At 43.0% G+C, this 20327-nt stretch overlaps 1 protein-coding gene across 1 annotated transcript; it reads right to left on the bottom strand.

Annotated features, from left to right (window-relative positions):
- Positions 1 to 7123: 7123 nt before the first annotated feature.
- Positions 7124 to 19910, bottom strand: ca5a (carbonic anhydrase Va). The gene is made up of 7 exons (XM_068602730.1): positions 19405 to 19910; positions 14687 to 14884; positions 13752 to 13870; positions 10369 to 10464; positions 10110 to 10172; positions 9174 to 9332; positions 7124 to 7533 (listed from the first exon to the last, which is right to left on the bottom strand). The coding sequence occupies exons 1-7, from the start codon at positions 19544 to 19546 to the stop codon at positions 7372 to 7374; spliced, it is 939 nt and encodes a 312-aa protein (XP_068458831.1). The 5' UTR covers positions 19547 to 19910; the 3' UTR covers positions 7124 to 7371.
- Positions 19911 to 20327: the final 417 nt, after the last annotated feature.

Genomic DNA, 20327 nt, shown 5'->3' with positions numbered 1-20327 from the left:
TGAATCAATTATAGTCTTATAGTCTAATAGTTTGCACCCACATAAGTAATTAATTTTCATGGATGAAGCCGGTGGTGCTTTATCTCTTGCTAATTGTCAACAAACCCCATTGAAGACCAAAACAGCAAGGAATTCATGATGGGAGATTTACATATCAGTGCATTTACCCGTTCATGTGCCTAAAAGGGCTCTGTGTGTGCAAACATCATTGTGATGACTGTAATGTTTGTTACTGTCACCAAACCATGATGCTGCTTGTGGCTGCTGCAATACTGTCACTATTGTGAGTGTAACTTTGTAAAAAAAAATAAAAATGAACACACCAGGTGCGTTGGAGGAGGTTTCTTCTTCAGTGTTTGTTTTCTCTGCAGATTTCTCCCTCTTATCTACAGCTGTGAAAAGCTCCGAAAGTTATGACTTCCTTTTAAACAAACCTGCAGCGTCTGTTTTATGTTATAAAAAACAATCCAGGTTTTTCCCACAAAGTCTGACCCACTGACTCAGTCTGTTGTCAGTACTGGTCCTCTGTGGTCCTCATGTCGCATAATGAACGCAACAATGTTCAAATTATTTACGTGGGATCTTTCACAAGGACAATAGTTAGACAGTTACAAGAATTTCATGTACCTCAGGGTTGCACAATGGAATTTAGATTGTAGCCCCGATTTGCTACGTAGGAAAGAAAAATATGGAGGGTGGAGGATGAGTTGAGCAGCTAGAGGACAGGAACCGTTTTGAATGTCTGTTGATTCGGCAGCAGAGGGAACAGCTTGTGGCTGAGTTTTGTGCTTTAATGTCCCTTTAGCTCTTCGCAGGTAACTCTTGTCACTAAATCACTGATGCTAAGTAGATGGGGGCCAATGATGTTCTGGGCGGTTTGAGTCACCCGCTGTAGAGCCTTCCTGTCCTGTGCCGTGCACATCCCGCACAGGTTTGTAACGTTTGCATCAGGATGCTTTCTATTGCACAGCAGGAGAAGTTGACAAGAACGTAGCTCGGAAATTTGGCCTTCTTAAGTTTCCTTAAGAAATACAGCCGTTGGTGTGTGGTCACCATGTCAGACTGTTTGTGATGTTGAGGTCCAGGAACTTAAAGCTGCCAATTTGCTCCACCTCAGCTACACTGATGTAGGCCGGGTTGTGTGTCTTCATCTCCTCACTTAAAGACACAATTACCAATCAGAAAGAGACTAAACAATGACCACAGAGAAACACAAAATACACAAAACAAGTGCAAAGAGAACACAAAAAGACTTATAATGTCTATCAGTAAAACAACCACAAAGAGACACAAACAAATGACTCCAAAAAAGTGCAAAACAAGCACAGACCAATAAATAACTACAAAAAGACAAAAATGCCTGCAAAGTGACACAAAACAACCTAAAAGAGACAAAATACAACTATTAAGAGATGCCACACAACTGCAAAATGGAGCAAAACTAGCAGGAACAAATAACCAAGAGCACTTGCAATGTGACACAAAAGGGGACAAAGAGACACACAACCAAAGAGAGAAACGTGTTACGACTAAGAAGCAAATCAAAGCGAATCAAAACAAGCAAAAAGATGCCAAACAACTATAAAGTTTCCGTGTCTTGCTCCTATGTAGTTAAAGTGGTGAGGCCTTTAGCATCTCGGCACCGAGGGGCATTTCTTCATAATCCGCTGTGACAAGACAAGAGCACAGTGAAGCAGATATTCAATTCAATTTACTTCAGTTCATTTTGTAGAGCTCAAAATCACAAATTACAAATTTGCTCAGTGGGAACCCTGCGCCGATGGGAAAAGGTCCCTAAACAAAGCCGTGACTCTGAGATGTGGGTGTGGGAGAGGTCAGGCAGCTGTAGTAACATGCACTGTTTCCAGCTTCTCTCCCAGGGAATCTGTATGTCGGCCGACAACGGAAACCATCGAATACACAAACACACAAACAATTGATCCGCCCGACACGACACTTGGCAACGGACACAAAGGCTTTTTACTACTGCTCATCGTTTCTGATGATGTCCTGGGAAAGCCTAAGAGCTGCATAGTAGAAACATTATCATGTAATACAGCGGTCTGGAGTAAATGCTTTGAAGCTGCATTTATCTTTTTTTTAATACCTTTTTTAATTGACAACAGATCAAATAAATATGTGTAAGGTGAAAGGAGTTGCTCACAGTGTCCCACAGCAAATTATCACCAAGTTCAAAAGTTCTCCTCAGCACTATGTTCCCTTCTACAATGAAACTGAATAAGCAAACACGATTCTGTTTATCAAAAGGTATTCCAAGCAGGATTTTCCTGAAAATATAGCGTAAAGACGGTTTAAAGATGTAAAATTATCCCTCTGAAGCCTCAGTCGTCCCCCAACCAACCCAGTTAGAAGTCCAACTCTTTCACCCTTTTCTTAAACCTCGTTTTTATTGTCACATGGTAAAAACTGTCAGGATAAATATCTGTTTGGAGAAATTACGCAAGATGCTATATAAGCAAATTACAGTTCCAGCTACGGACAATTCAGCAAGTTTGGATGCGTTATCGTGAAATGAGGCGCCCTCGCCAATGCATTGGAGCAAACCGGTTTAGACGCGGCATTAAAGTCAAAACATGGATCACATAGGACGGAAGTCCTTTGTCTGAAATATCTGAAGCACCAAACAAGAGGAAGAGCATCTGGCCTGGAGTTCAGAGGGAAAAGGGCCCCTCGTTCCTGTTTGAATCCACGCCTGTGTGGAGAACTGGAGGTGTTCTTGGATTGTTGATCTAAAACGAGTTCCCCTCAGACAGAGAACAGAAGGGACAGCAGGAAGACGACTTCTCTAATTAGAACGTGGCCGCCTTCGACCTCTCCTTTTCATCTCGCTGCTTCACTACTGGTCGCTGGACGAGGTCGCGGGAGATTACACGTAGACGTGAAATACTTTAAGATGGTATCTACCAATGCAGATGGTTGTTCAAAATTCAACAGCAACATCCCATTCTACAAACACATTGGAACAGAGACATTGTTGCTGGTCGACTTTTTGCAACCATTGTTAGCCATCTTGGTTGTGTGTACGTTAACATTTGCTAGTTTGAGCAAGAATACAAAGTGCAGTTGAGACTAACGACGCCTCGTTATGGCATCAGGAAAGTATTTAACATTACTCTCACGGGGACTACACATATCAGTACGAAATGTCACGGCAATCTATGAAATATCTTAACGGATATCGCAACAGTTAGCATTATGTTGAACATGAACCAACCTGCTGCTGTAACCAACCACGAGAGCGCACATCTTGTGCCTTCACGCGGCTCTCAACATGGCGACGGCTGCGGGCGCCATGTTGGGGGGGGGGGGGACCAGTGGGTGGGCGCTATGCTAATAGTACGTTGCAGTCGTAGGGGCGTTGCTATTGGCTGTAGCCGCCATATTGGAGCGGTGGAAGCGCAACGGCCGTTAGCTAGCCGGTGGGGCACGCTCGCGGTGACGGGCACAAAAAGGCACACAAGATAAAAGATTTGAGATAGAGGTCGACTTCATTTCCCGCTCAGGTAACTATATCTTTACACAGCAAATAGTTATTGGATGCAATATTTCTCTGGATATAATATGAAGAACATTTAAGCGACAAACAGTTTTTTTGCTCAGTCACCTCCTTGTAAGTCTGTCCATTCGTACAATACATGGAAGCCCAGTCGAGACCGACTGGTGCTTCTCTGTACACTCAGGCACGCCAAGAACAATAAAACGCACAATGAGAGGTCGGCCTCAACCGCCATATCTTTAGTTTGAATCAGGTGGAGCCCAAAATCCTCTCTTCCCTCCACCCAGGCCGTGGTAACAGTGCATAAAAGAGCATAAACAACTCACCCTGGGGACCCCAGGCGTCTGGGCGGGGGCCACCAAACATCCCCTCTTGGTGTCAGGGGGCTTCAAAGGTATCGTCAGGGAGTGTGTGTGTGTGGGGGGGTGGATTAAGAGAGGCAGCGGTCGGCGGATCTTTTTATTTTCTAACTAGTTCCTGGCCCAGTTCAGGCTCAGAGGGGTCGGGTCAGGTGGTCCTGTGGACGGGAACAACGGGGTGGGTGGCGAGGATGTATACATTCCTGAGACAGACGGTTTGTGCAGCAGCACCTTTTGAAGGCCTCAGACTGATGCTTGGTGTTTTCCAGTGTTGCAGGTGTGGTTACAGGTTTACTTCATTTCTGCTAATAACAACAAAAAGACACATACACACTTTTAACATCACTTGTTACTTTATTGTTAAAAACCACCATATTAATATATCACTTTCTATCTTTTCACCAATATCATGTGTAACACTCCCCTCCCCCCCCACACCCCAGGAGCAAGGGGGCTCTGCAAAACACATCCTGGTTGCTCAGCTGGACAGGGTCTGTAAAAGAGTCATTCAGGTGGAGCAAAGCATGCTGGGAGGGGAGAGAGGCCTGCTGAAGCCCTGTGGGGCAGGGTGTGGGCTGCCCGCTATACAAACAAACAGCTAAAATGTACACTGCATACTGTGTACACCTGCTAAAACATCGCACAGCCACAGGTAACAAGTAAAGCGGTACCCGAGGTGTAATACGTTTCGGGATGCAAAAAAAGAAAGAAAACAAATTTCGAAGAAAAAGGAGACGTTAAAGACGTTAAATTATTTTTTTGTAAAAAAACACCACGTATATTAAACCATCGATGACTAGTCGATAGATTGTTAAATTGATATCTTTCCAGCTTTTGATGGAAAAAGGCCACGCAGACAAACAGTTTCTACAGATTGAACATTTGTACTGGAATATATTGACATACATTGCATTAAAAGTAGTTTTTTTAACACGAGTAAAATGACATGAAATATGAAGGCACACGATGATCATGGTGCACATTTGAAATACGTCAACAAAAATACGGCTGTACAAGATGAAGGCAGTGCCGGGTCCCTTGTCTCCATGTTAGTCAAACGCATTGAACATAGATTCGGTATTGCATCATAAAATTAAAAAAAGACAAAAGAAAGGCAACATTCCCAGAAGTGGCATCACACACTTCTTCCACACCAAGTAAACTCCTTTGACGTCTATGTGGTCGAATCTGCAGCCTTTTGTGACGGCTCGGCGTCACTCGGAGCTCATCTTAAATCCTTTTTGACGCAAATCCAGTTAAGTCTATTCAGCATGTGTGCGGAGGGCCAGAGCAACGGCTTTTTCTAAAGCGGTGGAGGGCCAATTGCATTGTTCTTTTTTGGAGGGGTTTACACAGCTCTCTATACAGAGCTCTTAACCCAACTGTACGTTCACGTAGATCACAAACATAGAAGCGGTCAGATACATGCGGCTTTTAGTGCAATTATAGTTTCCTCGTACAAAATCATGTCTGAGGAACTGATAATATCATTTCACTTCCAGTCCCCCTTTCTCCGGGCCTTTTCGCCATCAGACCATTTCTTTTCTTTTCATAACAGTGCTGCATAGTGATCAGGTTCATCGGGTGAGCCAACGCTGGCGGACCGCTCGACTTTCTTACATGATGCAAGATTGCATAATCTTGCTCTCAATTGTGTGTGTGCGGCGTTGGTGGACAAAAAAAACACACACAAAGAGGTGTGTTTAATTTACCAGCGGCGCTCTGGATTAGGTGCATAATGTGTTGCGTAATAATAGCTGCAGGGAAAGAGAACCTTTCCAGGAACACGTTATATGCAAACAACTAATAATCCAGTTTTGTATAGTACAGGACGATATTTCTGTCATTCACCATCTATGGTTTATGGTAACACCATTTCCCATGAGCCCTGATCTCAGGCAAGTCTGGAATAACGATGAATGCTGTAGAAGATTTTTTTAGATGCTAAAGGTTACAGCTATAAAACTGTGGGGGAGGAGGGAAGAGAGCTTCCAGACGGAAAAAACAAGGACGCCAAGTACTTCTGTTGCTGCCCTTGAATTGTATTTTCTTCGAAAGCCGTAGTTTTCCCAGCGCTTACAAAGTTGTTTTGCAGAACTAAAATCACGAAGGTTCCCAATTTTCAAACAGCAGCTGCCTCAATAGATGACAATTTGACGTAGACGCAATATGGCTGTTAAACCCCATCAACACGCTTCATTGTTTCTCAGAAAGACATCCTGAGCGAGTTACAAACAGTGAGAGCCACTATCAATCGATATCTGTAGACACCAGCGAGACAAGTGGGGCGATACGCGAGGCTGCTGTGGTCAGTTGGTCCTCTCCATCCAGCCCTACCACATGGTAGCATCTTTGACATTCAGATGAAAAATACATTAAATCAGTTTGGACTGGTTCGTTACAGTACTTGCAACTCTTTCGGTCCTGTTCCTTAAACCAAAACAGTGACATTTAAATTCACCTCATTTTAGATTAACGTCAGCCAGCTCAAGTGAAAACTAACCAAACCAAACAGACTGATGGAGCCGTGATTCAATCAGCCGACCTGAAAGTGCCGTCAGGTACCGGTTTAAGGCACTGTGGTTACGGTAGATGACAATTCCAACAACAACAAAAAAACAAAAAAACAACCCTCATGCTAATTTCAAATTGAAAAATGCATGTGTGTGTGTTTGTGCTATTGTAACCTGGCATGTGTGTGAGTAATAATAACAGGTTAATAGTTGTGATTAGAAGGCCCAGGGCAAAGAGTAAGAGCTATTTTTACAAGGATTCGGAAACGTGTTTCGTATTCAGTATAATCTTTGTAACAGATAAGAAAAAAACATACATTCTAATCATCTTATTAATGTACAGATGACAAAGTTAATAAAACCCAACAGATGATTTGTTTTTAAAAGCCCTTGCTGATATTCGACACATGTTAGGTGTTGTGTAGTTCAAATAGTTTATGCTGTAAACTAGCAGCAGCCTTCTTCTAGAGATAACGACGGTACGAGGAAGTCAGAGCAGACTCGGCTGTAGTACCGACTTTGGCCAGCACACTGTGCTGTGGAGTTTTCCCTCCAGCCGTTGCAGGTATGAACCCTCATGTTCAGTAACTGAATGAACTGTTCCTGTATAATAAAACCCAATTCCTGTTAATAATAAAGTCATTTAAGATATATATTCTCCCCCCACAGCAACTGTCCCTCATTGGTTAATGTTCTATAAGCACTCAAACCAAAATCTGAAAAATCCCAGCATCCCCCATGTAAAACTGGTTTGTAATAAAAGAAAATATTTCACTCCTTGAAAGACAAACAGCACTACGCATCACTGAAGATCATCCGGGGAAACATAGTTCAAAATATATTTTCGGTTCCAAATGTGATGAGAAACATTTTGTGACAAGAGTCTTTCATAAATGGAGTGTGGAGAGTCGCTCACACAGTGAAAAGGTAGTTTTGGCCTCTGTGCAGAGCCGAGTGACCAGCAGTACTGGCTCCAGCAGCGTCAGTGTGTGTGCTTGTCGCCTTCGGCCTCCTGGAGGAAAGGCGTGAAGGAGGAGCGGACGGTGCGGCCGGAGAGGGACTGCTGCACGCGGAAGTTGTTCACCATGCTTTTCTGTACGTCCTCCTCAGCCGAGGTGAAAAGGAGGCTTCGGAAGACCGCCAGCTAGGAAGAGGGCAAAATGGACGGTCAGAATACAAAATTTAAAAAAAGAGTCAGGTTGGCGGCAGGTGAAATGTATTTCTTACAAAGTCGTTAAAAGTAAAAGTACCCCACTTTATTTTGTCTGCACGCGTTCCCCCCCTCCCCCCCATCACAATGCACGGCAGGTAAAAGACGTGGCTGTTTCTGCTCGTGCGCTTCCCCTCTGCAGTTGGGGCTGAGGGACTATTAATTGTTACAGAAACTAGTTATTATTATTGCTCGCAAAGCCCACTATTACAGCACACAAAAGCCCACGTGGACAGTGTTTTTATTCATTCATCTCACTGACAGACGGGTAGGAAAAAAAAAGAAATGTATCAATAGCAGTAAATAATAACCCAACCGGTCCGTGGCTTTTGATGCATTTGTTATTATTTTTGAGTCGTTGTTAATTTCCTAATTTATTGAGAATCAAAAAAAAAAGAAGCTTAAAGACGCCAAGGAAAGTAATCGTACTTCTACTTGAAAACGGAGGCGGTGTCACAAAATGACAATGCAGAACAGCCAGAGGTTCAGGTGAAGAGCAAAATGTGCGGCGGTTGAAAATGGCTAAAACAAATAATTTGAAATGCTACTATATAGGTTGGCCCAGCTTTGGAAACTCTCTGAAGTGATCGGAAACATTGCGTTGTGACCACGTTACTGTAAGAGGACTTCCCAAGCATGGCTGCTCCGGTTGCTTTTGAAAGACAACAGGAGCCCTCTTGTTGGTGGTTGGGATTCCAGTGATTTATTTTGGGCACTTGGAGGCAGCGAACCAACATCTGATTACAAGCCTCAGAATTGGCTATTGGGAATGGGAATGTGCTTATGACCAGGGTTGCAAAATCCCGGGAATATTCAAAGTTGGAAACTTTCCACGGGAATAAACGGGAATATACGGGAATTAACACAAATTAACTGGAAATTGTGGGGTTATTTAACTGTATCTAACTTGTCAGCAGACATGCATGCAAACATTTATAATACAACTTTTAAAAATTACTTTTCGACATTCCAAAAGCTGCGAATAATGGAGGTGATGGTGTACTTTTGTGTGGACATACATACGTCCGACTCTCACTGCTGTAAAAAGTCTACTGTATACAAATAAACTTGGTATTAAAATGAACATGGCTTCAGTTTACTAAGTAATCAATATACTTATGACAAAGTATTGTGTTGGGAAAGTTCACTTTCTACATGAACTAGTTCAGTTCGTAGTTCATAATTCAACATTTTGAACTAAGTTCACAGCTCCAAAAAATGAACTAGTTCAGTTATTTTTTTCAATATGTTGCAGCTGTAAATGAAATCTCTATCTGTCTGCAATACCGCTTTTGGCCTCCACACAACTCAGCGCTCTCACACTTGCCAGGCATCGGGCTGAAACATTCAGACGCAACACTGACGTCAAAAACGTCAAAAACAACAGAACGTTTTATGTTTACATTTATGTTTCTGGCAGACGATGTTCCCAACCAGCTGCATTCAGGGTCCAGCTGAGCTCGGCGTGCGTAGTCTTGTTCTCAACTATATACTTGGGCACATTTCTTTTTTTCAAAATTCCCAAAATTTCTGTGGAAACTTTCCGCCCCTTTGCAACTCTACTTATGACGCACCTGGTCGTGGCTGACTTCTATGTGCTGCTTCATGACGATCCAGGAGACGGACTCGGTCAGAGGGGGTGTGGTCAGAGAGCCGTGGTAGGTCCAGTAGTCGTTGGTGTTGGCGGGTAGAAGGCAGGCAGGGTCGAACCTGTTAAACTCCACTACACTGTCCTGCAGACAAGAACACAGGGGAAAAACACACAACACACACAATTATGGAAAATTAATTATTTTAATGTTACGGGGAAAGAGATAAGATAATGCAAGTTAATGGCTTTTAACACAAAATGTTCTAATATTTAAATCATATTAATATAAGACAATTGGTCAAATATTTAAAATATTTATAATCCCAATCTGTTACTGTGACTTCAGTATCTTTACAGCACAGACTGATATAATGACAGAAGACTGCCGCTGTTATATAAATACTACAAACATCATTATCTAATCACAAGCCATTATGGACAAACACCGACCTTATCGGACATTATTAGTGATAAGCGGAACGGTAGCTGTGATGTGAAAGACGGGGAAGCTTTGACCTCCAGTCAGTCACCTTAAACATGTGCTCCGCTTTACCATGAAGAATTGTTTATTCTAAAGTGTCCAATTCGTGAGTAATAAATAATATAAAACGTGGGAAGTAAATGTTCGGCACTAGACTTCCAAGTACTTAAAGGCAGACACTGTAGCACACAAAAAATGTTTAATCCATCGTCAATCCACTTGACATATATGATATATACGATGATTTCTGAGAGAGAGGCCTGTCTGACCAGTCCTGTGGTGTCTCTACTGAACCACTAGAGGGCGCCAGTATTTACCTACTGGTCTTTATCAATCATGATTGGATTTTTAATGTGCTTTATAAAAAGGGTCAATAGAGGCTACAGGGCCCATTTCAGGGATCAGTGTGTGTGTGTGCGTATGCGTGCTTGTACTAACCTTGTGTCTGATAGCCGGCAGAGCGTCTACCAGTTTCTGCAGCCCCTCGTGCCGCTTCCCCACCTAAACAAAGGATTAGACATTAATCTGGATTGCGGTCACAGTCTAAACTGCATACACAATCCACACCATGCGTCACCTCGTCAACGAACTGCAGAATGCGCACGAGACAGTGTCAACAAGCCGGACTGAAACGTCCCCGAGCACAACAACCAATGTATCTGCTCTAATTATTGTAGGCACACAAAGTGTGTTGTACCTTAAGAAAGACTCCAATGACAGCCAGCCCGTTGTCCTCCATCACGGCCTCCTCGAACAAACTGTACTTGTCAGAGTTCCAGTGGACCAGGTGGAGCTGAGAAGACACGCAAACAGCGTAAATACACATCAGGGGTGTGTTTGTGTGTGTGTGTGTGTGCGCGCGTGTGTGTAAACCTTAACCGTGATCTTTTTCATGCCTTCGACCATGATCCCTGGTCCATTCCTTCTGTACTCCAGATGACCCACTAATTCCTTCTTTTCAAAATAAAAGTTTATTCTTTCAACCGACTTATTTAGAAAAAAAAAAGAAAAGTAGAATAGATACAGAGATAAGGCGCAATAGTGCGGCAAACTATGCAATTGTTGTGGAGGAAGAAATGGAAAGCTCCTATATGTTAGTTGTAAGAATTGGACTAAACTTTGACTATGGGCTTTTATTTATTTATTGATCCAAAATCACATAAAATACCACAAATGGAGGTAAAACTCAAACCTTGTGGGAACGAAGAGCAGATATTTTTTTGGTGCATATTCAAAATACCAGTCAGCACGCAAAACAAGCAAGTAATTTTTCTAAGATCTGGTAACACATGAAGGGTTAATATTAGGGTTGGGCAGCGTTAACGCAAAATTAATCTGGCAATCCTTTAACGGCGTTACCTATTTGATAATGCGTTAACTGCATTTCTTTTCTCTCCCAGACGACGTAGTTCGGACCTGGCGTCTTACGGCTCTCCCAGTCCGGCTCGCGTGAGGTCAATCAAACATGAAAAATAAATAAATATGATGCAGCTATGAATGAAATACGGCAACACTGCTTTTACTTTAAAGGGGATTTATGTAGGTGTGCGCAGGCGCTTCTGTAGCTTCACCGACAGGCAGCGTTGATGAATTGAGCCTTGCGTGAAAGCACGTATTGTTATGTAGTTTCTGTTCTCAACGAGCATCGGGTGCTGCAACAAGCAGTCTAACGGCGGGCTCTACGTCCTGATTGAAAGTTAATCACGCATGCTCCTGACCCCACGGTCTGATCCAATATGGCAGAGCACTTTAAGTCAGGATCACTTCTGGATCTTTCCTCACATCACAAGACGTTCAGTGCACTTGTTCAAGCCAACACAGACTGAACTTTTCTCTCTGAGGAAGAAAAACTGAACTGAAAACATGAAAAGCACTTTGTATAAAGTGAATCAATTGCTGGTCTTTAACATACATCTTTAAAAAGATAAGCAACAGACTGAACCAAAGAAGGAGTGGTTTGTCCCTCACAGTGACCCTTACTACTGAACATGGACAAAAGAAGGGGTGGCTTGTCCCTCACAAGCACCCTTACTACTGAACAGTACCGTTCAGAAAAAAAAGAAAACAGATTTATAAACTATATATGTATGTATGTTAACTTGCTGTTGCTCCAGAGTGCTGTTATAATGTTCTGATAACATTACTTTAAATAAAAGTGTGCAATACACTAGTTTTCACTTCATTATTGAATTTGACGCATTATGCGATTAATCGCAGAAAAATCATGCGATTAATCAATTAATTTTTTTCAACTTTGCCTAGCCCTAGTTTATATATTATTCAAAACATAGATTTAGCCACAGCTTTAAATCATTCACACAGTATCATCGAATGCAATAGAGTAGGCACCAGTAGAGCTTTCCTCTCTCTCTCTCTCTCTCTCTCTCCTCTCTCTCTCTCTCTCTCTCTCTCTCTCTCTTCTCTCTCTCTCTCTCCTCTCTCTCTCTCTCTCTCTCTCTCTCTCTCTCTCTCTCTCTCTCTCTCTCTCTCTCTCTCTCTCTCTCCTCTCTCTCTCTCTCTCTCTCTCTCTCTCTCTCTCTCTCTCTCTCTCTCTCTCTCTCTCTCTCTCTCTCTCTCTCTCTCTGCTCGCTACATAGGGCCTGTCTGTTCATCTATACTCATTCATACAGAATGTGTATGTTCTATATATTCTATGGATTGTATCAACATTAAGCGTGTATGATGGATTGGTGGCGTGAGACTGTGTCCTCTCTCCTCTAGCTAGCAGGCTCCTCCATAGCCCTGTGGAAAGCCCTGCCAGAGTTGTCAGTCAGAGCTGTAACTTGAACCTCTACATACACGCACACACAAAGACTGCTGAGTGATGACAACAAAAGCATGGACAGGTTCCCAACAACAAGGGCCTGGTCAAAGACACAAACATTAGTCAGTAGAACCTGTTGTTACACATGTCCGCGAAAGTAATGGGATGCCACAAAAATAGATGATCCGTGTTCTGAGAGACAAACCTGTGTTCGACTTTTATGGTGCAAAGACGAATACCGCAAAGCTCCTGGCAGCATGCCGATAGCCGGCCATACAACTGGCAGAATGTAGACCGAGCCGGATAAACGATTGTTCCTCTCAAAACTTTCACTGATCCCTCAAGATACAATACTCTCAGTACTTTTCCAGGGATTTCAAGGAGGGCACGTGAATAGAAAAAACAAATGGGTCTGCAAAAGTAAGTCAACATTTACGATGTTTGTACAGTGTTACATTAATTTTCCATTTTTTCTTTCTTCTTTTAACCCTCAAGAGACTGTTTGGTCGTGGGAGCTCTCTCGTGCGCTCTCTTTTAACACCCTGCTTTCTTGAGCACTACATATGTATTTTTCCACTAGACAGTCACATGGTCACACACGCGCGCACACACACCTGCCAGACATGTGACTGTGCTACATGCAACATTATTGCAGCAGCAGGCAAGACACGTTGTTCTTTTAAAGCAACAAAGCAAATGAGGCCAAGATTCTGCTGTTACATGTAATGAGACGCCTGTGCAGCACCATGAGTATAACCCTTTACCTACAATTACTTCACACTATGAATTAATAAAGCTAAGCACGATGCTGTTCCTCTTCAGCAAAGACCAGGACACTGTTACCTTTTCTATCTCGAGAGAGAACGGTCCCATTGAGTCATGAAGAGCAACAGATTTAGCCGAAATAAGTTAATATCGGCTGATATTTGGATCATTTTGCTTTCGTATGGATCTTACATCATCAATAGGAGTAACAGATGTGGGGAGGGGTTTGTGCTTATTGACCAGATATTATCTCTAAAAAAGATCAAGCCATGGGGGAGGATGAATCACTAAAAACATTCTGATGTTATTTTATGGGGATGTCGCTCCGCCCCTCAATATAGTGTACGCCCACTGTACATAATCACTCAATATTATAAGGTAGATAAAATAACTTCTCAAAGGATGAATGATATTATCAGAACAATATCATTAATATATCCTGTCTGCTTTCATTTAAAATGTCCTTTTTCTACGCCACCTATAGAAGATACAGAATACGCAGCATCTCGGTGTCCCTGCAGGAACGATGTGTGGCTAGTGCCTACATGTACCTCCGCGGGGAACAGCCTCCTGTCCACTGTGTGCTCTGACCCCCAGGCGTTGCTCTCACCCCAGTGGAAGTGGAATTGGCACAGCCGGAATTTGTCTTGCAGGGGGCCTCCTTTCAGCGCTGCGCCGCAAAGTAAAAGGACATATAGATCAGTGCACCTTGACTTTCACAGTCCTTTTCAAAAGGAAATCCATCGGACCAACGTCTGGTGATTGTTTCCTCCTTCTAAAAAAGGAGGAAACGATCCTGCACTGAGGGCAGGTTGTTCAAGCGGTAACAATGACCTTAAAACATCAAGGAATCTATTGTTTTAGCAGTAGTGACTTTTTATTACGCCTGTTAACTGTTAACAGACGGCAATAACAAGGAGGAGACACGCGCCGTTGTTCTACTCGTCCAATTTGAAGACTGAATCTGGAGTTACAGTACCTTTAGCTGTGCTTCCATTACCGTACAGTTTCCTTTTACAGGTAATAAAACACCGTTCCCAACATTTCACTGTTTCAATATGAACCTGTTCTTGCACTCTATGCACAAGACGGGGCTCTGTTGGGCATGTGAACGCCCTGTGGGGTGGCTGGTTTTGAAGCATGGCAGTTGTTGAGGTCAGGACACGCACCGTCACACGACAGTCACCAGACTCACGTGACAGTTGTGGTTTTTATCAGCAGCTTTAAGTGTAGCATTGATTACAGGATTTTTCTACAGACAGAGGGTTCTTAAAGTGGTGGAGGGGGGGATAAGCCTCTTGTGTAGATCAGGACAGGCATTCCTCTTGCTGAGTTTCAATTTAAATCCATTCATCCGGATTTAAAAGGAAAATAGGACTCCCAAACTAGTGGTCAATAGTGAGGAACCTCTACAGAACAACCTTTTATTTTGCTTTTAATACATATTCAGTTTGTTTTTTTTTAAAGACGATATCGAAGCACTTACTGGACTTATCTGTAGTGTCATCATACTCGACCAGAAAGGAGTAGCCGTTGTTCCAGATCTGTTGGCAGGTCTGTGGGTCGTAATTGGTGACCAGGGGATTCAGCTTGGAGTCAAAGACGCTCTTTCGCACAACTATGTCGATGGGGGATTGGCGATCGCCTCCTGGTACCGCTAGGGGTCCCTGCCACATGGGATGCACTGGAGGAGGAGAAGAGGAGAGAAAGTGAACAAAAGAGAATTTTAACATGTAAAAACAAAAAAACAGAACTTTGAACTCCTCGTAAAAAGGTAATGAAAAAAAAAACTGAAATCAAAAATGCTGACACCTACTTTTCATGCAGTACTCAGCAGCTTCCTGCATTGTAAGACAGTCCATTTTCAAACAAAATCAGCCAAAATGGCCACATTAAACTAAACTAAACACAGAAACTACACAGCGTTGGTGCTGGACTGACACACAATTCGTCCTTCTTCCTTGAGCCGTTTGAAGGAACTGAATGAAAAAGGAGCAAGTGAGCAATAGCACTTCCTTCTAGTTTTTTTTTTTTCCTACAAGGATATTACTAAATAAAGAGAGAAGTGGGCTGGCTGTACAGAAAGTGACACACGGAATGTTCTGGCACGCCCCCAGCTCCCCTACACAGCGGGGAAATCTGACCAGGACCTCTGGCCGGTCAAACAACCAGCTCTGGCCAACGTCTGTCAACGAACCTGACTTCTAATTACCCCAAACTCTCTACCTCCGTCCTTATTTACCCTTGAAATCCACTCAAAAAAACATCCACTCCACTTATTAAAATGTTCCACTTCAAAAAAAAAAAAAAATGGATCAGTTTAAAAGGATTGTTTCCCTCCCTCTTCTGACAAACGGTTAGCTATAGAAAGAAATTTTTTGAGTCCTGTTGTCAGAGGACACAAAAGCAGCGCAGTCTATTGTTTATCCCTCTCCAGTCATCCAGCACGGGGCTTAAGATTTCCGCTGAGAGCCGAGCCGAACAGGTCTGACTGGGAGATGACCTTCACCGTCATCAGATATCAGCGGACTCTTGTTGATAACTGCTCGCGAAGCCAGTCGTGCTCTTTCACTGGGTAATCGTGTCAGCTGTGAAGTTCTTCTGCCTCTGTACAGCTCCTGAATTGAGTGTCACGTGATCACCAGATGTCCCGAATCGGAAAATGACGTGTGTATGAGGAGCTCTGAAACGCCAGCTGCGGCTACCGCAACGTCAGCCCGGTTTCAGCGATGCACTGTCGTCCTGTGGTTGTGTCTGTCTGCAAGATGCTCGCTCGCTCATTGAATTTAGCCAAAATAAAGGATGAAAAAAACAAAAGTATTTTTTACCAGCCAGTATCTGACCTGCAACTACTCACGTCGGTTTATGTTTTTCCACTAGACAGCACAGCTTGATCAACAATTACCTTGACGATATGTTGAGTGATGGATACATTACACGTCTATTAGCAGCTTCACAATTTACTAGAGGAAGAACTTTAGTGTTCAGCAACATCATTAGAAAATGTTGGTTTTGCATGAGCAGTTAATTAACTTAGATTTGAATGACTGTCGAAAAGCGGAAGTTAATATTTGAAGGTTGCATTCAGACCAAGTTAGGCATTACAGCGCTCTTTTAGCGCAAAGCTCTTTAACACCAAGTGGCCACAGTGTTTATTTTTTAACTTCTTCGTCATAGCAGGGTGCTACACCTCTGTATTTCTATATAACTCAGAGGTTTAAGGCTTAAAGCTATACATAATTAGGGAGTGGCCAATTTGAGTGACAGGCGACTGCCGTCTCAGGTTGCTAATGGCTAGCAGCCAGCTAGCTGCCTGGCGCCCCCCCTGGCCCGAGCACTGCTGACAATCCACTGAGTCTGATTTTGTTTGTGAATGCAGCCTGAAAGCATGAACTTGAGCGTAGTTGTGGAAACGCAGTGATTCAGGCGGAAGATACAAACACGAGAGAGCCGAGCAGCATTTAAGAACGATCTCTTTGTCTGATGCAAGCACGGACACAAATATGCTGAGCCAGTTAGTTTAACGATTTTGGCAAGAAGAATGAGTCACTCACATTTACATTACTTCACAAATGTGTTGTATAAACGCGGGGCGCGACAGTGAGAGGTGCTCGGTTGCATTTGGAAACCATTTTGGGAAATTGGTACCAATTCTTGGCCTTTCGTTGCAATCAGTGGCATCCATTTTTTTAACATGTACAAATAAATAAAGGGCAGCAAACCACAAAATGCGCACCCTTAAATAAATACTTTTCCAATTCTGTTGCATTTGTGATATTTAAATATCCCAACATTACACATATTATGAGTTGGCACGTTTACTTGCTCAAGTATCATTAGAGACAACAATCAAGTTGTTTGACTGTGAAAAGTTACACTGCAAAGCATGTACAACATACACATCATATGTGTCATTATTAGGCTGACTTAGGCTTAGCATTTTGACTTATACATTTTGGCAACCAAAAGCGGGGGCTTGGTTGCCAGCCTGTAAATTCAACAAATTTATTTATGTAAAAAGTGAAGGTGCATCTCAACGTTAAAGCCAAAATTATATAAAAATCTCATATTACCATAAATCAGTCCTGCTAATTGATTCGAAGCGCTGCCCACAATAACGCAGTACACCCAAAAGATGTTAAAGGGATAGATGCTTTCGTATAGACAGTGTTGCAACCCTCATCTAGACAAACCATACTGTATTAAAAAAAATATGAATTAAAATCAATGGCTGATTCAATGACAAGAAACATTCAAAAATATTCAACATTGCTGTATGCCTTGGAAAAATCAGTGGGCAGCAAAGTAAAGGATCAGCTGCTCTCTAAATGATCCCAAGACGATATCGACAAACCTTGCACAAAAACTGCCTTCATGGAAAGAGTAAGTGGAAAGTGTTTAAGGCACTTTTGTTCCTTGGATTAAGTTTTTTTTTTTGTGCTGTCCGACCCTGACGACATCTACCCAAGAGTTTTTAGGTTATTGACTAAAGTGAAGGACACGGTGTTGGGTCTGCCAAACCCACTAAAAGAGGAACATTTCTGAGAGAAGCATGCTCGCATGCGGAAATGATGGCAGTGTGCCTTCCTACTTCAGAGCAGCACTGAAGCACAGTTTCCCCCCTGTTCTTCAGGTAAAAAAAACGCTGACTCAAAGGAAAGCGTATCCAGAGATGTCTCCTTATGAAAAAAAATTGCATGAGGACAGATCAAAGGGCATGCCACTGGACGAACAAGATACTTCAGTTCCACCGGACCACTTCAAAGACATATCAAAAGTCCTCCCATAAAGTTTTTGGACAGACTGTGCTCATTACAACAAGCTTGTTAAAGTTAAATATGAACTATTCTTTACTATAATGGCTGAAAACATGCACTGTCCTACTTTTCCACGTTCAACCGTTTTTGCATGTTGACTCAATGACGGTTCAGAGACGGTTGCAACCATCTTTGCAACCATCTTTGCAACCGTCTCTGAACCGTCATTGAGTCAACATGCAAAAACGGTTGAACGTGGAAAAGTAGGACAGTTGTTGGCATGAGAAGGTGAACAAGACATAAGTGATGTTGTCGGGTGTGGTGAGGAAGTGGTTGGAACTCGTTAAACGAGTTTGGGTGTCTACAGTTTACCATTAATATGAAGGCAAATGACTTATGAGCGGGCAAATGACACAGAGGTCTAACTACTAAAGGAAATAAACGCTCTCCTATAAATGCACTATTCTATTTGTTACATTCTGTCTATCACATGATCCATCGAGGTGCTGTGGTGCCAGGAATAAGTCTCTGCACGTCCAGTTTAATGGGAGTTTTATGTTTTATTTTAGATGAAATACCTGAAATAAGTTCTGTGGTTCACACAAGCATTAGATATTTTGAAGTTACGATCCACAACATGAAATGCATCAGAGAATAGCCCACTTGTGCTTTTAAAACAGCAATTACTCACAGGTGGTTAACCGTGTTGTAGTTTGTTTATGGCCTAACGTTAAGATTTTTACTTCTACCGATTGTATTATTGCTGCAAAATTCAGAAAAGGGGTGTATCTCTTTTTCGTGTGGCAATAATCCAATAATCAAAAGGAAAAATGCCTTTTACTTTTTGTTAAGGGGGGCAGTGCAATGCCAATCACAAAAGTGTGAACCCTGCAGCAATTTATATGTGCACAAAATGATAAAAGGCTGTGGGGTTATTTTTTAATGATGGTTTTTGGGGGTAAAACCCGGCTCGAAATGCCCAACACAACATCCTTAACACAACATTATGTAACGATGTAGGGCAGAGGGCTTCAGGTGCCCCCCAATAGGGACCACGTGACTCGTTTGGAAAACCTGGAGCCCGAGGACCTTCTCAAACACAGCCGCGTCAACTGAGCGCTTCTGATCCGCATCCAGTGATGAGGGGAAGTCCAGCCCGGGCTTTCCCGATGCTCTCAATGCACGTTTTTATGGATGACAACAAAAGTGACCATTAGCTGATGCTGCGAGTGACCCACAATGACGGGCCCTTTGATCCTCAATGACACCCTAAACCCAAACCACTGCACGGGGGCACCGACACACGCATTGCCGCCGTTGGCGGTGATGTCGGAGGGTTAAAACAACCCCCAACCCCCCCCTCCATCTGCCGTGACAGCGAGCTGCCGTGTCCTACAAGCTGGACAAGAAGCGATAAACACTGTAGGATGACGGAAGAGGTACTCACTCGGAGTCAGCACATATTTGCTCGAGCACGCCGTGAGGTTGCATCTCCTCGCAGGCGTTACTCGGTGACTCTTGGCGTGTCTGATGAGCTGTCGGTGGAGCTGGGAAGCGAGAGGTCTCACTACGGTGGATAAAGTCAACATGTTGATAAAGCGAACGTCAACGGCTTCACCGCGCGTGCGGAGAAAAAAAAAAGTAACGCGCGTATTATTTTACTTGCAGATAGCGGTTAGCTTTAGACGTTTTCACTCCACTAGAAAGTTAGCCTAGCTCTCGGCGCGGAGCCCCGTTCAAAACAAAAACTATCGTCTGGCTGCTCTCCTCTCGTCTCCGCCTTCCTGTCGTTCGCCTGGAGGCGGGGGAAGGGGCAGGCTTTTCCCTTTACACACATTCAAAATGGAACCGCAAAAAATAAAAACACCAACAACAACCGTCTCCCCTGAAGCTATTGCGTCAGCTAAACCCGGTTAGACGCTCGATAGATGAGAAGATACGGGGTCTCTGTGGGGAAACAGTTTGCTCTGCAGTACGGAAGGGGCGGGGGGGGCTACAGTGCTGTCCAATCAGCGGCCTCCACTGAGGGGCGTTAGTGGTGATGATGATAATAATAGAGACAGTGTTGCTGTTTTCTTTTATTATTACTAACTAATTATTTGTGTGTGTGTGTGTGTGTGTGTGTGTGTGTGTGTGTGTGTGTGTGTGTGTGTGTGTGTGTGTGTGTGTGTGTTTGTGTGTGTGTAAGTTAAACACTTTTATGGAAACATAAAACAAAAAGTTTGGATATTTGGTAGATTTATTCATGTTGTAACAATGCTTCTTGATAATGAATTGTATACAGTTGGAAAGTTTCTTTGTTTCCCTTTTAAATGGTGCCCAATTTGTAAGTAGCATGCATTTGTGGGATGAGCAGCACAGATGAGTATG

This window comes from Clinocottus analis, unplaced genomic scaffold (assembly GCF_023055335.1).
Source record: "Clinocottus analis isolate CAN_PGR_092001 unplaced genomic scaffold, fCliAna1.0.p SCAF_6, whole genome shotgun sequence".
NCBI lineage: Eukaryota > Metazoa > Chordata > Actinopteri > Perciformes > Cottidae > Clinocottus > Clinocottus analis.
This window is presented reverse-complemented; position numbering and strand designations above follow the sequence as displayed.

Coding starts and splice junctions, on each gene's coding strand:
- ca5a (XM_068602730.1), bottom strand. CDS start 19,546: ATGTTGACTTTATCCACCGTAGTGAGACCTCTCGCTTCCCAGCTCCAC. Junction 14,885..19,404: donor CAAATATGTGCTGACTCCGA/GTGAGTACCTCT, acceptor CTCCTCCTCCAG/TGCATCCCATGTGGCAGGGA. Junction 13,871..14,686: donor TGACACTACAGATAAGTCCA/GTAAGTGCTTCG, acceptor TTTGCGGCGCAG/CGCTGAAAGGAGGCCCCCTG.